The 18795-nt window shown below is 48.2% G+C and overlaps 5 protein-coding genes across 8 annotated transcripts; 4 read left to right on the top strand and 1 right to left on the bottom strand.

Annotated features, from left to right (window-relative positions):
• The first annotated feature begins 1065 nt into the window (after nucleotides 1-1065).
• FOXG_05182 (glutamine synthetase) lies at nucleotides 1066-3731 on the top strand. Of its 3 annotated transcripts, XM_018383326.1 has the most exons (8): nucleotides 1066-1469; nucleotides 1529-1651; nucleotides 1940-2274; nucleotides 2322-2404; nucleotides 2506-2592; nucleotides 2686-2795; nucleotides 2844-3379; nucleotides 3450-3731. In XM_018383326.1, exons 1-7 carry the CDS (start codon nucleotides 1467-1469, stop codon nucleotides 3165-3167), a joined length of 1065 nt encoding a protein of 354 aa, XP_018240223.1. In that variant the 5' UTR covers nucleotides 1066-1466; the 3' UTR covers nucleotides 3168-3379; nucleotides 3450-3731. The 3 variants fall into 3 exon arrangements, with proteins under 3 accessions (XP_018240223.1, XP_018240222.1, XP_018240221.1); XM_018383325.1 differs by having other exon boundaries at nucleotides 2844-3731; XM_018383324.1 differs by having other exon boundaries at nucleotides 1265-1469; nucleotides 2686-3507.
• A 523-nt stretch (nucleotides 3732-4254) lies between these two features.
• FOXG_05181 (uncharacterized protein) lies at nucleotides 4255-8707 on the top strand. Its single transcript, XM_018383323.1, has 2 exons — nucleotides 4255-7029; nucleotides 7087-8707. The coding sequence occupies exon 1, from the start codon at nucleotides 4912-4914 to the stop codon at nucleotides 5350-5352; it is 441 nt and encodes a 146-aa protein (XP_018240220.1). The 5' UTR covers nucleotides 4255-4911; the 3' UTR covers nucleotides 5353-7029; nucleotides 7087-8707.
• Nucleotides 8708-9349: 642 nt separating this feature from the next.
• On the top strand, nucleotides 9350-10975 carry FOXG_05180 (uncharacterized protein). 2 transcript variants are annotated; one of them, XM_018383321.1, is made up of 2 exons: nucleotides 9350-10347; nucleotides 10546-10975. In XM_018383321.1, exon 1 carries the CDS (start codon nucleotides 9381-9383, stop codon nucleotides 10320-10322), a length of 942 nt encoding a protein of 313 aa, XP_018240218.1. In that variant the 5' UTR covers nucleotides 9350-9380; the 3' UTR covers nucleotides 10323-10347; nucleotides 10546-10975. The 2 variants fall into 2 exon arrangements, with proteins under 2 accessions (XP_018240218.1, XP_018240219.1); XM_018383322.1 differs by having other exon boundaries at nucleotides 9364-10347; nucleotides 10556-10891.
• A 143-nt stretch (nucleotides 10976-11118) lies between these two features.
• Nucleotides 11119-13917, top strand: FOXG_05179 (uncharacterized protein). Its single transcript, XM_018383320.1, has 2 exons — nucleotides 11119-11671; nucleotides 11715-13917. Exons 1-2 carry the CDS (start codon nucleotides 11489-11491, stop codon nucleotides 13608-13610), a joined length of 2079 nt encoding a protein of 692 aa, XP_018240217.1. The 5' UTR covers nucleotides 11119-11488; the 3' UTR covers nucleotides 13611-13917.
• Nucleotides 13918-13965: 48 nt separating this feature from the next.
• FOXG_05178 (uncharacterized protein) lies at nucleotides 13966-16208 on the bottom strand (the record flags this gene model as incomplete). The annotated part of the gene is made up of 6 exons (XM_018383319.1): nucleotides 13966-15083; nucleotides 15132-15377; nucleotides 15467-15618; nucleotides 15665-15849; nucleotides 15905-16113; nucleotides 16181-16208. The coding sequence occupies 6 exons, from the start codon at nucleotides 16206-16208 to the stop codon at nucleotides 13966-13968; spliced, it is 1938 nt and encodes a 645-aa protein (XP_018240216.1).
• Nucleotides 16209-18795: the final 2587 nt, after the last annotated feature.

The raw sequence follows: 18795 nt of genomic DNA, 5'->3' as shown, positions 1-18795 counted from the left end.
AGGGCGCAGTCTGGTCCTGGAGTTATTTCTGACCTGCCCTGTGTGCACCTCGTTGCTTGTGTTCTGTAGCATGTGCGAATGTGGGCCAGACGCCAGGCTACAAGGATTGCACCCGTCCCACCCAACCCCAGAATCTTTGCCCACGAAAGGCGCGGGTACCATCAGATAGCCTCTGCTTGAGAGTGGGAGGGAACTTTGGGGGTTCGATTTCCTGGGGAAGAAGACGGAGGTGCGTCGGGATGTCTTCTTATCTATGGTTTGCGAATATACTGACTCACTTAGCGACGAAAGATATTGCTGCACGAAGCTTTTGAATGCAGGATATGCAATTGGTCTGAATCCCCAAAGCTGGGAGCATATGGTTTTCACTTATCTCACCCCCACTATGCCTTATCCGGGCACGCTGCACCACATACGCACAACCACACGCGCAATTAACTCTACTTTTAACGTGTTAATGGGTCATTGTCGCGATAAGACTTTGGGTCAATTAATTGCGGTACACTGGGCCGCATTTCCCCAATGGAGTCGAGGCTCCGTAAGCGGAGCAAAGCGCTTCATATCCGCCTATTTTCAGATAACTAATTGTCAATGAACAGGTTGAGCCGGCACTGAGCCGAATTGTCATCTGAACCAGCGAGCAAACCTCGCCGGCCCGGTGATGATTAGATAGGACGACGAAAAGCACCGCCTTATGCCGCTGGGGATACCCGCCGAGCGGCTGTGTCAAAAAAAAGCATGAGTACCTTGCACACACACCTGTCTCCGCCGAAGCCGCCTTGTTATGTCATACTGTATTCAGCACTACTGTGAGGCGGCAGTGCCCTGAAAGTTTTGCTACGACAGCGATACCACCCACTGAAGGAGGCATTGTTGATAATGAGCCGGCTGCCGGAGAAGCATTCACGAGCTGGGATGGCTATGAAGTGATTGAATAACGACCCACTCAATGAAGCTACTGCTCCCTCTTGAGTTGTGTCTGAGTAGCGTGGCAAGAGTTCAATCAATCTGTACGGGGAGTCAGTTGCGGTAGACATCATCTTTTGGTGACGAATACGTGCTGTAGAAAAAGACGATCTGTGTTGAAATCAAGTATCTCCCCTGTGTGTGTAGTGTCTGTTGGTTAAACCTACGCCCCCCCTCCTCAAAGTGACCTTGCCGAGCGCCAATCGAGGATTGTGACGGAATACATTTAACCCCACTCTGAAAGCCGGTAACAGCCACGCCCCTGCATCCGGCCACAGGGAATCCTTATCTTTTGGCGGGCGAGAGTGTCAACCTTTTCTTCAGAAGACGGATAGAATCCGTAAACATAAAACCCGCGACGCCCCGACCTCCCAAAGTTTTGTTTTTCGGTCATCCTACACATATCCGTTTGATTGTTTGATACATTTGTATCTCCTTTCTCATACCTTGATTTGGAATTCGGTCGATCTTATTACCACAAACCACAAACCACATTCACAATGGTTGGTCCTCTTTATGGCAATCTGCCTATCAGCAAAATGACTAACAATATGTCCCATAGGCTGCACCTATCACCTCAAGGACGGAAACTCTCCAGAAGTTCCTCAAGCTTGATCAGAAGGGCATGATCATGGCTGAGTACGTCTGGGTCGACGCCGAAGGCGGTACACGATCCAAGTCTCGCGTAAGTCCAATCTACCGACTCTACATCCCGGACCCACTCTTCCTCTCCGATCCGAAACGGCGAGGCCGGCCATGGGCCGGCCTCTAGTCTGGCGGCGTCGACTTGAGCCTCGGAAGCGGTGTTGCGCCTGCCTTGTGGAATGAGCATTAAAATAGTGATTAAGCTTATTCTCCACGATGCGAGGATGCGTGGCGCACCGATCTATCGGGCTCACGTTTCTGATGACAGGAGGAAGGAGCAAGGGAGCAGGAGCTATATGAAACTCGAACATCAACTTACAAGTCGCAGACACTCCCCGAGAAGGAATACAAGCCTGAGGATCTTCCCGTGTGGAATTTCGATGGTTCTTCTACCAACCAGGCCCCCGGCGACAACTCAGATGTCTACCTCCGTCCCTGCGCAGTCTACCCCGATCCCTTCCGCGGCTCTCCCAACATCATCGTTCTTGCTGAGTGCTGGAATGCCGATGGCACTCCCAACAAGTACAACTTCCGTCACGACTGCGTGAAGGTTATGGACACATATGCCGATGACGAGCCTTGGTTTGGTCTAGAGCAGGAGTATACCCTCCTAGGTTCTGACAACCGACCTTACGGCTGGCCCGCTGGTGGCTTCCCTGCTCCGTAAGTTCACGTCTGCATCTCTTGCGCATTAATTGACAATGTCGCAGCCAAGGCGAGTATTACTGCGGTGTCGGTACTGGCAAGGTTGTCCAGCGCGATATTGTTGAGGCTCATTATAAGGCTTGCTTGTGTAAGTGAAGTTCTGTGAATGTGCTCTATCAAGACATAAAGTCTCGTTATCATAGCCATTCCATGATCACTGTTTACGATTCATGTCTAACAAGAGTGTAGATGCCGGAATCAAGATTTCCGGCACCAACGCCGAGGTCATGCCTGCTCAATGGGAGTATCAGGTCGGTCCCTGCACCGGCATTGAGAGTATGTTTATTCTTCTCCATGTGGGGCTGCTCGGTTAAACCTTGGCATATCCCCACAAAACTCCGTATATCACTAACCACCAAATTTCGATAGTGGGTGACCAACTTTGGGTTTCACGATTCTTTTTGCATCGCGTCGCCGAGGAATTCGGTGCGAAGGTCTCCCTGCACCCTAAACCCATTGCCGGAGATTGGAACGGAGCGGCAAGTCCACTTCTTTCTTGGATGTTTCAATGTGCTAATATCTCACAGGGTCTTCACTCCAACTTCTCTACCAAGGCCATGCGCGAAGAGGGAGGTATGAAGGTTATTGAGGAAGCTCTGAAGAAGCTGGAGCCTCACCACGTCGAGTGTATCGCCGAATACGGCGAGGACAACGAACTGCGGTTAACCGGTCGCCATGAGACCGGATCGATCGATAGTTTCTCTTGGGGCGTCGCAAACCGCGGAACAAGCATCCGCGTGCCACGCGAAACCGCTGCCAAGGGCTATGGCTACTTTGAAGACCGTCGCCCGGCTTCTAACGCTGACCCTTACCGTGTCACAAAGGTTTTGCTTCAATTTTCCATGGCTTAGAGCGTGTTTTAGAAGTTCATTTTAGTCGGACGGTTTCCGTCTCATGGTTTACGGCGCGACGGTATGGGAAACTATTGATTATATAGATAGCATGATAACTAGTCCTGAAGGACAGTAATGACAAACGATCCGTAAAATATCCTGAGCCTATATTTTGCTTTTGCCAGGCCCGTGACTGTAAGTGGGTATGACCATCCTTTTTCAAGTTGCAGGTAAGTTTCGAGGTGTCGCCCTTTGTGTAACGGCCAGAACAAGTGATCAACATGCTAATTTGACCAAAAGATGAGGGACGCAAACTGAATTGCAATGATGGTGGCTGTTGGAAAATGGTATGTTGTCGAATTTAAGCTTATTTGCAACACGTGGGACACAGCCACGTGACTACCCCGGATGGTCATCCGCCGGTAACCAATAAATTACAACCCAAATATTTGGGGCAGGTGCTTTCCAGTACCGCGTATTCGTTTCGGTGGCCGAATGTTATTGCTACAGTAGCTTAAGTGGCATGCATACTAAGTGTCGTACAGTTCGCGATGAGTTCCTTGATTTGCCTCGTAGCCTACTTCTGTGATGCTGGATCCGTTTGGTGGTCTTCTCTGTTTATCGCAGGTTGAAACGATCAGCACTTAATCTACGACTGAGCTGGGTACTCCATCTACAGTTGATGATGGGTATGCGAGATAAGGTCGGTAGGCGCAAATGTTGTACTTTATGTTAGATAATAGATATGCTTTCACTGCGTCCTCCGCAACTTTCGCAAGTTTCACATGTGACGGTAAACTTCCATCCCGCCTTCCGTAGCGCACATTCTCAAATGCAAATAGTGGAAGAAGGATATCTGTAGCACTTGCCTCGGAAGATTTGATCGCATGAACTTGACCTTCTCGGCATTGGTTGACGTCCTTGAATATCCAAAGACGAATCGGCACGACCCACGAGGAGGAAATATGTGATATGCAAGCTGCAGGCACGATATCCAGCAATTGGATCGCCGCAAGGCACATCTCAGAATGATCCGTCACATGACTTACACCGCAATATGTACGCATCTCGTCGAGCACGTCTCTCGTCGTGTAACAGGCTGTCATCATGGTAAATGGCACAAGGAAGAGCATATGAATACCATACTACCAAATCTATCGCTACCTTGGTCGACTTTATATCCCGGCTCGACTAGTAACGTTCGTTCCTTTATTTTCTGCCCAGTCGTTTGTCATTTTAACTTTTGCGAGACTTGAGATGTGCTCTACGTCATGTCATGACAGATCACTTATCATCATGTCGCAGGAAAAGAAAATGCAAGAGAAAGTGGCATACCCCATTTGACCGTCGACTTGGGATCCCTGTGTGCAGAATCCGGTGCCGCAACTTGATAGGACACAAGAGTAGTACACACAAAAAGCGACACTATGACTCTCCACACGAGGGCGAATAGTGCCGCAAGTCGAAATGCAACAAGAGAGCGCCTGATGGCGCCAGAAATGCTCAGGCATTGGCAAGGGTTGGCGCCTTATCCGTTCGATCACTCAACACTGATGGCGGCAACGCATATCGAGTTCGATTGAGTCGAACTGCGGTGACAGACGAGGCCTTGGCGCCAGGCAACGGCCGCATTTTACAGACATGACAATTTCGTTGATACGTCAGTTGACAGCAAAAGGCAGGGAATTTTCATCACTAATCGCATAGGTCAAAATGACATGGTCACATGCTGCTGGCAGTTCCTTGTCCATGTTAATTAGCCATGACGCGACTGGCAAGGGAACGATATCCGTCCCTCGAAGTGGAAAGAGAGATAGCCATCTATGCAAAGAATCTCCCATTGAGTTGGGCAAGAATAAACGACTTGCGTTACAGCTGTATCCTTGATAGGGGTTATATGCGAGTGCGGAGTCACTGGAAAAATATCAATATAAGTATTTGCTTTTCTCTGCGAAAGGTTCTTCATGGCAAGGACACTACAGCTACTACAGTCGCTCGCTTTCCGGCAGTCTTGACGATAAGAACCAAAAGAGGGTCATCACTGGTGGCTTTTCTTCGTGGGTTCAGTCTGGGGGTAGTAGTCTGCTTCGTGCGGCATCTGCAACCAGTGCGACTGTTGGCAGTAGTGCACCTAAAGCGTCTCCTGATGCTGGTGTTACTCACGCCCTTTCAAGCGAGGATGAATTTTCAGACCTCGATATGAGAGACCTCGATGGGGTCGACTTTCAGCAGCTGGAAAGCCAAGTTTTGGGCAGGCTTCAGTTGTTGGTGAGGATGATGGACCGTCGACCCGTGAAAACGAGGTTGTCGAATTCCTTGATTCCGATTTGAATGACCTGGGTGCGGCCAGTCGACAACTCCGGGACATCAAACGAAATGCAACGATAACATGGAATCTCAACATGAATCATCCTAACGAATGACCAACTGGATAAACCATGCGTCAAGAAACACAGCTTCGCGAAGTCTTCATAGTGATATCAAAGGGTCATACCAAAGTTTATGCAGGTGTATACCTGTTAGTTGTGATATGATTGAACAATGCAGCCCTTGGACGCGCCCAAGCTGATCGACGGCGCATCAAGTTCGGATTCATTCGAGACCAAGAGCATATAAAGAACGATTTGTATTGTGTCTACTCACAGTTTATCAACGATTGGCCATAAGTACCGCCCGCCATCGACTGCTCCTGGCAATGAACGCTTTCATGATATCAGCGATCTTTCGACCAGAGATATCATTGAGTTAGCCAGATGTATACTCAGAGTGATATGGAGGACAGAGGAACAGCAAAGTCAGCAAATGATCTTATAGAGGAGGCAATACCAACATGAGGGTCCCGACTCAAAAATCCAACTGAGAACTCCAACTGAGAACATCAACTTAAATGGCGACTAGTAATAACGACTGGAGATGACAACTGGGAACAACAACAAGAAACGATAACTAAAAGCGACCACCAGAAACAACAACTGAAAATGACGAGCGAAGAGCCTGCCCTTGTGTGTATCAAGCTGTTGGCGTAGCCTTGTCAACATAAGACTTCAACGAGATGACTGCGAGACCTCACCAGACCCATACCAAGGGTTATAGGCCAAACGCACTATGGAACATTACAGGCACCGGCACGAAGGCCAATAGAGAGGGAACGACAATCGACTGAAGGGAACACGGACACTGATTCAAACTCACGTCGAATGTCGAGGAAACCACCAACACCGTGGCGAGACATAAGCTGGAGAAGGATCCATGCTTGGCAACGCTTAGGAGTGTGACACAAGCTGGTACTATATTACACCAGGCTCGAGTCAATGCGGTTTCGTGATAATAACCCACTCGACCGAAGCGAATGAATCGAGCTTGACACACAATACAAGCCGCAGCCAAGACAACTGAAGGCGACGTCGCAACGGAATCATCATCGAATGCAACTCTGAGACAAGACACAAGGTCGAGATGAAAATAAATAAATAAATAAAAAGAGAAAGAAAGAAAGAAAGACATCAGGCCAATATGGCATTGAAGTCCAAGGTCAGATAATGATTCGTGGTGAAAGTTGGGCTTGAAGCGAAACGTATTTTTAACACGACAATCGACACCAACGCAAGATACATACTCGAGAGCAAAACCGATCATGAGGACAGATGATTTATCACCTCAACAAACAGCCCAGATTCAACATAAGACTCAACCATGATGCCAGACTCGAAAAGAAAATAAAGCAAAGCGAAGCGAACCAAACCGGTAGGCGACCTCAATGCAACAAGCACGAGGCAACATATATGCAGACTCGGACTGGATTACAATGCAGATTTAACCGAAAACCTGTATGTAATAAGAATCAGAATCGAGATAATACACAACTTGGACGAGATCTAAGGTCAAGACACAAAAAGTCAAGAGCGAATAACATAACGCTTACTAAGACGATATATAGCTTCGAGGTTATATCACATCAGAATCAAGTAAATTGAGAAGATTCATATCTGGATTGAGCTGAATTACAACATCGAGATACAATCACAACGCATGCACGACCGAACCAGAGCTTTACACAAAAATATCATGCCCAGATCAACATAACATATAGGCACCCGGTCAGATGCAAGCTTGACCCCGAGACAAATATTCGTCAGGGTCAATTTACAAATTAGGGTCAGGATCGATATCATGAATATGAGACTGAGAGAGAAAATGCAAAGCCCAGTACGAGGGACCCCAAGGATAATTTCAAGGTCAGACTGGGAGTATATCTACAAGGCCATCAAGGGATATGAGAACAAAGGGAAAAAGGGCGTGGAAAGGAAACAGTATCCAGCAAAGAGAAGGATGAAATGCGAAATGGCCGGGGAAAGGCGGAGACAGGTTATGGGTGGGGTTGAAGGGTCACCAAGGGTGACGGTGGTGAGGTTGTAGCCACAGGCTTATGGAAGGGCATAGGGTGGAAGATGAGGGGATATACGAAGGATGACATCTGTCTGATGATTAGGAGCACTAAGGATGGAAGACGAGGAGATGCAGACGATGAGAAGGGATGGTCACGAACTACGAGCAACTGGGATTTCAAAGGCCATCGACGTTACCGAAACTATGAAGGCCAACTTCCGTACGACGGATGGAGTACAAAGAAGCAGCTGTCAACCCCCGGACTAAGGGACAGCTCGCGCACATATCGCAACCGCGAACTACATAATCACAATCCGACCAGACTTTCGTTGCCTCCAATATCACTGTACAGTCAGCTTACAAGACACGATCATTTATAAGACAGCCACCACCTCCAAGGCACCGAAGACCAAACAGCACTTGAGATGGTTCGACCGTTCAGCAAATAATTGCTCAACGATCCGACAAAGGACAGCGATCACCATCTTCATTTGCAGCCCAGACATGACGTCGGGAACTCAAACGATCGACACATAGTCACATAGAGTGATCGCTCTTTATTCTACAAGACTGAGCCTTACCACCAGTCACGATACAACACCATCATTCGTTATCGCCCAGGTCGCAATCCTATGGCCCATATGCCTATGATTCCAGGATGGACGTCTGATGAGGAGATACTGTTCAGTCGGAGTGCACAGGTGAGTACAAACAGGGCAAGCCTCTACTCATCAGCACGAATCTCGAAAGAATAAACAACAAAAGTCAACAAGACCACAAACAAGCAGCTATCAGGATATCCCTCTTGCTCACAGGCGCATCCGATGTCTAGCAAACAATACTGCAAACAAGACAAGGCCACAAACAAGCAGATGGCAGAATGTTCTTCTGCCTCACAGGCACACTCAAGGATAAACTTCATATGAACCACAAACAAACAAGTCATTCAGAACCAGCAGAACAGACTTTCTTCATCTGCACTCATCTATAAACGGCCTACTCATCAGCCGTGTAGACTCTTCAAGTCTGAATCTGGTTATCGAGTTCTGGTCAATGCTCCCTCATCAACGCTTATTCTCATATTCCATCTGGATTAACGTCGTCTAATTTATTCTTTTTGGGGACATCTGGGACAGGCTTATCACGTATATTAGAGAATCCAATTTACACAGTTTACAAAATAGGTTATCGTCCGCCATCAACTTGGCATGCTATCAACAATGGTACTTGATCGAAGTTAAGTAGTGTGTTTCGTAATGCCTGTGTTGATAAGGGCATGATCTCGGCCACCCATTGCTTCGAGCTTTAGTAACTCATAAGCATGTGGGAAGAATCTAAAGGAGAGAATACGTAAGGAGAAGGAAGCTATTATATAATGCATAAGTCGATATCTACTACTATGTAAGAATAAGAAATACAAAAATTCTTCCATCAGAATGAGGAATCCCTTCTAACTAAAGCAACCTACTACACTTTAACCTGCGCCTGACTCTTTATCCCAGAGTTTAGATGATAGTTTCCAAGCTTTTGAGAAATTTCAATAAATTATTGATAGCTTTAAGCATTCTAGGGAAGGCAACAAAACTTAGGGCCTCGATCATAAATGATAGCAAGACTTAGGTAAGTTATCAAAAGCTGAGGGGCCCTTTGATGAGTTTATTTTGGCATCCTTTGTCAAGGTATGAAGTTTTCTTGGAGCGCACTTTCAAGACAGACCCCAGTCCTCTCGTGTAAGTGGACTGTGCGAATTACTTCCCCGATAACACTGTTTCAATCAGATATGGGGCTAAACTTTTTTTCATCAATACTCCAAACTCCAGTTGCTCATCAACCACATTGATCAAGATGTCTCCCGTCGAAGAAACCGGAGACCAGTTCTCCGTCCTCCCAATAAAGATCCCCGCCACACCGTCATACCCAGAGACCGCCATTCACGAAGTTCGTATACGGAAAAATGCGCCCAAGATACCTGCCGCCAACGATTCACGAAGTCTATTCCTCAAGAACATTCCCGCAGACAGTACAGAACCTCACTTTCGCGCTGTCTTTACACAACTTGTAGGCGCTGGGCGCTTTGAGAGTATTACCTTCGAAGACGAATCACGGACGCTGCTACCTATTGATCCTGCGCAAGCCACAAAAGTTGCAGGCTTTGCGAAAAAGAGAAAACGCGGCGACGTTGAGGCAGAAGAGCGGGAACGAGAAGAGGAAGCTGCGCAATTACCGCAGATCTGGCCGCGGCGCGTGCAACGCAGCAGCAGCACAGCAATTGTGCTTCTCGCAGACGAGAAGAGTGTGCAACTAGTCCTCAAGGCTATCGCAAAGCTACAGAAGAGTAAAAAGTATCCTACATGGGGTAGCGATCTCTCCGACGACGTGCCCTCCCTCGGCTCATCATGGATCGCATCGCATCTGCAACTCTCGCGTGTCGACAAGCCAGCCACCCAAAAGGCTGTCCACGCCTTCTTCACTGCATTCAACCGCAAGGAGAAGGAGGCTATCGAGCTGGCTAAGCGACTGCGCAATGAGCCAGACGAGGATGGTTTCGTTACAGTGACTCGCGGTGGACGGGCCGCTCCCGCCAGCCGAAACGAGGCCGAGGAAGCCAAGCGCAGAATGATCGAGAGGGATACCAAGAAGAAGTCTGAAACCAAGGACTTCTACCGCTTCCAAATGAGAGAGCGACGCAAGGCGGAGCAGATGGCTTTGATGAAGAGATTCCAAGAGGATAAGAGAAAGGTGGAAGCGATGCGGGAAAAGAGGGGCAAATTCCGACCAGAGACATGAGACGCTTGGTAAAGCTACGGTTCATGTAAGTCATGATGGTGTTCCTTTTTTGTCTTTATGATGACGTCGCGGGGCCATCGAACATGATGGGGTAGCGAGGCCTTTGGTCTCCCATCTGGGTGCCGAAAACAACCGCGTTACAATCTTCTCAAATTTGTCTGAGACAAAGACATTGTTCCATATTCTGTCAGACTCTATCCGTGGACCTCACTGACAAGCGTAGCTGTTTCTAGAGCATGTCAAGCTCGGTCTACACAAGGGTACTGTTTCAAAGATATCCATGTTGACGCGCAACTTATACCCGAGTCATTCTGGCTTCTCGTATTCTGACCATTGCGACTCAACACATCCCGTCATCGCCGCTCGGATCAACACCCTTAAGTCTGATAAGGGTCCAGGAGGAGATGCAAATTTTGCCACGAGGCAACATTCGGGCCTTTGGTTTCTACCACGTTTTAACTCTGTCTCGCCTCGACCAAGAAGCTGTCAAGACGGGGAGGACCTTGTCAGAAAGAGGAGATAGAAAATATAGAATCAGTGCGGCTTCAGAGCTCGACCATGTTTCAGACTAAGATTTTGAGTTGACAGTGCATGTTATGCCAGCAGTTACCTATGTCTGCTTCAATGTCAAGTTGTCCATGGAAACAATGCACAACACCATTGCTTTGACATTTGGCCATTTTTCGACCACATCTTTCCCCTCACCCATACCTTGATTAGGCTGTATGCTGTAAACATGCCCAATTTCGGCCCATCAGCATCCTCGTCGAGGCTTTCTAGTTTAACAGGTGGGACTGTCGACCCAGACAACGACCCTCACCAGCAAACTCCAAAACCCTCACTTTTCACCTAAAAACAGAAAAAAACTTGATCATCTGCATTGCCACCTGTCGAGCGCTGTCTTGTCAAAAGGATGACCCTGGCTGGTCTCTCATTCAGGCCCGCCTCACTTTTACAGGGATCTCATTGGCGGACGCATTGTTTACTTTGCTCCCCCACATAGCAACCAGCTCTCCCCACCAAAACAATTAAAGGGACCACAAGCTTGTACACTTATACAGGAGGGATAGTACTAGTACCTTTGCGCAGGAAATTGATGAGAAAAAGTCAATCTCTTCAAGAATCGAGGATATGTGTATCAACTTTGGACTCGCTCGCCTATCACAATGATCGATACCGATAATCTTCGTACAGCATCGCTGTATATCAACAATCAGCTTCTATCTAGAGGTTTACTTCGCGATGGCCAGAGTATTGATTTCGCCGGCGCGGCCTTCAATGGCGATGAATCTGGAGCTACGATGGGACGGATCGTGAGCGTCTTAAACGATCTAATACTCCGACGAGATGTACGTTAGCTCTCATATGTCTTAATACAACTAACAGTCACAGCGTGATGCAGAACATCGCGAATCTCTCTCAACCACCATGCGCACCCTACGCGCCGATAACCTCAAACATACCAACGACATCGCGCGACTCACGGAGAAACATACCGAGGCAAAGAGGAAGCTAGACATTGCAGAAGCTTCAGAGGCTGCTCTCAAAACACAAATGAAGTCGGCAGACGCCGCCATACGCGGTTTAAAGGAAGAAGTCGCCCGCACAAAGGGACTGGTCGCCCAGGCACGAGCTGCATGCGCAACAGACGTCCGTAGACGAGACCGCCAAATCGATACCTTAAAGAAACAGCTCGCCGAAGCTGGACGTGCACGGGGATCCCGAGCAAACCCCGGCGTAACCTCAATCCTCGTCACAGGCGATGTTGGCGAGGAAAAGTCGACAGGCCGCGGAGGCACCACGGCAGCAGATGATTATGATCTGCGCAACGAAACAAATGCATTCTTGGCCAACCTGGCTCAAAATCTTAGTGAAGAAAACGAAGCTATTCTTTCCATAATGCGCAAGACGATGCAGCAACTGCGGGACATGAGTGGGTGGAACAATGAGAACCAGGATAACCTTGTTATTCAGCAGCAAGGGTGGCAGGATATGGCTTCGGAGCTGGACTCTGTGCTGGAACACATGCGAACTATCCTAACGAACCCCTCGTTCGTGCCAATTGAAGAGGTCATGGTTCGAGAAGAGGAGATCAGCCGTCTCAAGGATGGTTGGGTCAAGATGGAAAGTCGCTGGACTGAGGCAGTTCATCTGATCGATGGCTGGCGGAAGCGTATGGCTGCTAATGGACGGCCGATTTGCGACGAAGAACTTCAGATGGGATTGCGTCTTAGTCCGGTAAGGGTACGAGATGTAGAGGAGACAAGGCACGCATCTGCTCTCAGACTTTCTGCTGTTGCTGAGGAGCCCGAGGATGAGATGGATGCTATCGACTCGCCATGCCCTTCGCGCTGTTCCCCTCGCGTACAACTCGTCCCGGAGTCAGAGCCTGAGGATGAAGTTGACCGGGAAAGTGATATCGAATCCGACTACGACGAAAACATACCCATCGACGACTATGACGTTGAGGAGCCTAATGTGCAAATCCTTCAACAGTCCACAGCAGCTCCCCTCTACCACCCAGACCCAGACTCATCGCCACTGCCAGAGCCTCCCCAGCTCAGCCCCTTGAAAGATTCTGCATCCGCTGGAAACCGAGGCTCTCAACCACGCAAACATGGCAAGGGAGATTTCACTACAATTGCCGAGGAAAACACATGGGATCTTGCTACAGAAGGAGGCTCTATTCCTGTCAGATATGATCAAGAACCTCGCGATCGCGTGTCGTCTTCTTCCTCACTTGATGAAGTCCTCCTTGTCAAGTCACCGGAAACTGCTCCTCAGGTTAACGAGATGAAGATGTCTACTCCCCGGCACCAAAGCTCCCACCGCAGCAGCGACGACCAAAGTGAGACTCAAACTTCACCCAGCCGTTCCCCTCGTCGAACAGCATCACGTCTCCCCCTCCCACGAAACATCGATCCCGCTCCTCAGCAAAGTCCTCTCACTATGGCGACTATTGCCGCCAAATTGGCCGCTTCAGAGCGTGAGGCCGATGCTGCTCGTGTTCGAGCCAAACTTCGAGCTGCCCGTGGAACTCGTGGAGTCAAGAAACCAACCATTACTTCATCTCAGCCTGACCAGGCTACCGAATCCACAAACGAAACCGAAAAGACAAATGATTTTGAGAATGTCGATCCTGTAAAGAGGGACCCAGTATCGGCTGATGATCAGCTGAAGCCCGAAAAACGACGCCGTGAGCGCCGAATGAGCAAGAGTGCATCGCGACGTAGAAGTACGTTGAGTCCTTGGGAGCTTGAAAGCTTGATGAATGGAAGCGTACAGTAATGAGAATTTGTCAATGACGGGCGGAATCCTGGAAAGCTTACTTGGGCAATATGGGTCTGGCGTTTGGTGCAGAGAAGCGGTAACCCGAGAAGGGATCAAGTTTAATACATTTCTGCTGGATGGCATTTTATCATACTTCACGCGAGAACGGTCTGCTTGCTAGTTGTGGAAGGAAACGTGTAGATTCATATAAACGCAACTAAAATACCCCTTAATAACATGCCTTTCGTTCCCCAAGCCAGCAAGTGGAAAAGCAAAAGATTGACTGAACTAAACAGCCGACTCCCTGTCCTTGATTCCGAATTCGTAAACTCCAATAAAATTTCATAAGTTACTGGCGTGTCCTGTCTGTAAATTACAGAGCGGGCGCCGTAGCAATAAGCACCGACATGACAGCAGCTCCTCCGAGGGCGACGTACCCGACTGCTTCTGCCATACGACGAAGACGCTTGGTTGGTGGGGGTCCCAATGCTGCAGTGTGGCGAGGCCTTGCAGTCGACTGCATCCTGGTTCTGCGGTGCGCCTGTCGGCGAGATTGGCGGTCGTTAGAAATTTGTTCTTCAGTGGTAAGTTGAGAGATTTCTTCGGCCTTTCTCTTGGTTGCAGTGGATTCTGGTGCCGGAATCGTCACAGGTTCAGCTGCCTTTGCGGCTTCGACCGGTTTCGCTGGCTCCACGGCTTTGACTGGTTTGACCAGTTCAGCTGCTTCTAAAGCTTCAGCCGGCTGGGCATCACCGTCCTCTACAACATCTGCGTCATTCTCTTGGGCCACCACCTTCTCAGTTGTCTCGGTTGTGACTTCGATACCAGAAGACTTCTTGCTCTCTTGAAAAGCCCAGGCGGATGAGTCGTCCAACTCTGGCTCCACAGATGTGGTGGTGGTTTCGACGTGCTCAGGGGGCGTTGCCAGATATCTAAGACCAGAAGATACCAAATCGGAAGCGCGAGGTTGAACTTCATCTGTGGCCTGCTGGACTTCATCTGCTGGTTGCACTTGGGTTTTGTTTTCCATCTCTGCCTGCAAGAGACAGTGTTCCAGGGCTGGTGCCCGACGGACGGGGTCGATGGGTCGAGGTTGAGGTTGTGCGCGGGCAGCTGCAGCATTGGCTTCTCTAGCAGCAAAGAACTCGTACTTTCCATGTTTTCTGCCGACAACCTCAGCGGTAGAGTGTGTGATCATCTCATGGTTGTATGTGTCGAAGACTGCTTCTGAAATTGGGGGAAGCTTCAGGGGCGACGTGCCATTGATCGACATCATTGGAGCAAGATCTGATTTCCATGCATAGTGGCTCTTGTCCAACTGGATGAGGTTGGCACTATCGAGTTGCTGAGGAACATCCCGGGTTTGAGTGCTCATAGAGTTGGCCAAGGGCTGCGCAGGGGTCTTTTCGGGTTTCTCGCTTATTACAGATGCCATGATAGTAGCCTCTTCAAAATGACCGTTCCCTTGAGGGGCAGGTTCCTGAGTGTGGACTGGAAAATGGTCAAAATGGTCCAGAGCGCTGTACCCCATGAACATACCTTGCTCCTCTTCAAACTCGTCATGTTCGGCAAAGTCTTCTTCTTCATCAACAATGGAGTCCCCTGCAACGGATGACATTGCATAGTCGATACTCTGGCAATCTTCTGAAATGCCACCATAAGAGTCGTCTGTGTCCATAGAGTTTGGTGACAAGTCGTTTTCCCCTTCTTCAGGCTCTTCCTCCAGATCGGAGAACTCGTGGCCCGAGACAGAAACAGGTTCTGGCATCTTTGGGGAAGGTATCTCTAGAATGTGTGGAGAGTTGTCGAAAGCCTCAGTTCCATCCCTAATATGGAAAAAGGACAATGATCATCTATTGTCAAGTCGATCGGACCATGACCAAAAGATGAATTAGCCATTCTGGCAGGGACAAATTTGTTTGTGCGCAAAATCTCGTAGCTATTGTTCACTTGGTCTTCATCACTGATTAGAGATTCGATATCGCTATCCTCAGGAACGCGGAAGCTATTGCCGCGCAGGTCGGGGCTAAGATAATTAGCAAGGAGACATGAGATATTGAAAGATGACATACTTGATGGACCCGTACGTCTGACGGACTATCATGGCGCAAGGGTAATGTTTATCCTGGGGTCGTTCAATGAAAGCACCAAATTTGAGCTTGTCACCACTGGCCACTTCATGATTCACATTCGTTTCGAGGCGAACGTCGTTTTTATAGGTCCCATGAAGAGAACCCGTGTCCTTGACATAAAGTTTCTAGATGAAAAATTAACACAAAGTTGCTAAAGAGTTTTGCCTCCATAAACCTTACCTGTTTGTCGGCGTCAAGGGTGAAGAGTGCATGTTTTCGAGACATGACTGGTGAATCGAACCAAGCATTGCTCTTAGCAGCTTCAAAAGCTCCATTTCTTTTGCTGGTTCGGCCGATTTCGATGGCCGGATTCTTTTTACTGAGAAAGATACGACGAGTTGGAAATGAGAAGCTAGGCGGGGGGTCAGCGATCGAGAGTGTGATGGAGACTATGAATGTTAGTGATCATCAAGGTCCAAGGAGTATGATTATTCTGTTGTTTGGGTATTGTCTTACCTTCATCACGATACTCGGGTACCGCCATTTTGATTTCTTGTTGATACCGACAAAGAAAATATGCGGACTCTCGAGTGAAGATGATATTGTGTGGTGATGCTCTTGATGGTTTGCGGTACACACTGTCTCATCTACCTGCGCTGGCCCACTTCTTAAGGTGTCAGCAGGGCAAACTCGAAAGTTGTGCGAGGTTAACGACGAAACAAAGAGCGACCTGTCGAAGAGGGGATACCCTCTTGGTTCGAGAGAAAGGTTGAAAGATAAAAGTTAAAGGCAACACAGATGAAGGTAAGAGGTGTTGGGAAGTCCGGAAGATGATGCAGGCATTGTAAGTACCTTAGCTCCGATAAGTGGCGGGGCTTATCGCTGCCTGTGGGCTGTCACCTGTCCCGTCTGCCTGTTACGGCAGTGACCTTGTACTGCTGCCCCACTTCGCGGGGTGAAGGGAACCCCGCCGGAACCTTCAGTTCTGGGTTTACTTGTGAGTAAGTTGCTCACAAGAAAATTCAGAAGATATGAAATTGCTTCAAGTATCTAGTGTATTTTTCAGCAAGAACAAGGTATCACAGCTGATGTTGAAGCAGTATTATCAGTTTCAGGGTCTAGCTGGATCTAGTGCTTTTAGGTGTTAATGGCAGCTGTTTCAAGTGGGTCGCACTGTACACTGCCGAAACACCCTGGACCTGAGTATTGATTGAAGTGATAGTCGTGATCTGACACCACTTCACCAACATATGAACTACTGATTTTCTCAAAGCAAAGCTAACAGCCCTCGATGAATCCCGTAGGCCAAACAAAACTCAGTGCAAAGGCGGAAAATCGGACCGATGAGAAGATGGCTTGAGTGAAGAGGTCATGGATAAAATAGTGCAAGAGTCGTATCAATGTTGAACTGTGTAAACTGGGCGTTGGAAGCCAACTCGCACCCACTGTATCAACCTCCTCTGATAGCGCTGGTGCCAAAGATTACCACCTGACGCCATTTTGCTATTTTTTAGGCAGTGAGTTGAAATGTTAGCCACTGTGCCAACTCAACCACTTGCATGAACCTGATACGAGCACCTTCATCACGATACTCGGGCACCGCCATTTTGATTGCTTGTTGATACCGATAAAGAAAACATGCGGACTCTCGAGTGAAAATGATAGTGCCAAAATTAACTAGCCTAAAGACCTAATAATATACACTAAACTTTCCTAAGTATTTTCATTACTTAGGATAAAGGTCCTAAGCTTTCTTGCCTCCCCTAGAATGATAAGGTCATAGGGTTGGGTGCCAAGCTGAAGTGGTCAGCAAAGCAGTCCGCATAAATGTCAGCTTGGTTTTGTTTCAACCCTCAGAAAATATCAATAAAGAGAGTCTGAGCCGCATAGTATTGGGTGTTTCTAACATGGTGAGGGGTGCGATTGCACTTTTAAGTGAAGCATGATACACTGTGAAGCTAGGACTTTAGTTACCGGGTGCTCGTAAACGAGACGCAGGCAAGGAGAGCATCTTTGTATGGCTCGCATAGAACTCTCCGTGGTTCAGCCAGCCAAGGCAGGTAGTTGCACAATGTGTTTCGATCAGGATTTCTATCTTGTCTGTGATACTTTGTTTACATCAGTAATGAATTCCATCTGATGAATATGCAGATCTATTGCAGTCTAGCCCTACCTATTGCATCTCCACACGAGATCAGTCAAGCCTCGGTTTATGCGATCTTGTTGTGCCTTGACTCAAGCCAACAAGCCGGTGCTGCCTAACCCAACCAGCCAATGAATATTGACACGGGTATCAGTATCTAGAGTGATTGGCGCTTACTAACATTCAACGTGAAGCTCTTCGGTTGATTTCTCGTTTCTCAGGTTTCACATTCGCTTTTCCTAACCACATTTGTCCTCGGAGGGAGCTCGCCCAGCTGGATCTTCTCATCACACCACTTCTCATAGTCCTAAGGTATTATTAAGTTGCGAAATTATATTCAGAAGTTTGAACTTCAAAGTGTGATTCGACATTGCTCAGGCACCAGACAACACTATGATTAAGACATATCAGCAAGGGACTAAGCGAGTTAGATGATCGATGACGCTGACCGAGACAAGGGTCATTCAAGTGGAGAATGCTAAGCGGGTGAGTGGATTCTGGGGAGGCTACCCACTATGCTGTCATTTGAAGTATTGGAACAAACATGTGATATATACTTCGAACCTCATGAACTAAATGACAAGAATGCATGAGATTCCTCAGATGCCAGTAATACCCAGAAGCATCTAGCATGTGGCCTAACGTAATATTCAAGCCCCTGAGTCACAAACCCCCTCAACCGTTGGCTTGCACCTGCATGTTCAAGGCACTTTAAGCTTCACGGCTAATGATTTGCCACCAAAAGTGCTGGAATTTCTCAGCGGCGCCTGATCCATGTTCCACCCGGACTGTTCCACTGTTCACAGGGCAGTTCACACTCCTGGTGCCACGCCACAACCCGGTTCTCGCTGGCTTTAAACAAATATTTATCGCCGTCCGTCCACTTCCTTCTCTTCTCTCTCCTTACTTTGCTCAAATTCAGGTGCAACCATCTTGCTAACACCTATCTCCGAATCCTAATATTGTCGCGCGAACTTCCCCATGGACT

Source organism: Fusarium oxysporum, chromosome 7, assembly GCF_000149955.1.
Source record: "Fusarium oxysporum f. sp. lycopersici 4287 chromosome 7, whole genome shotgun sequence".
Lineage (NCBI taxonomy): Eukaryota > Fungi > Ascomycota > Sordariomycetes > Hypocreales > Nectriaceae > Fusarium > Fusarium oxysporum.
This window is presented reverse-complemented; position numbering and strand designations above follow the sequence as displayed.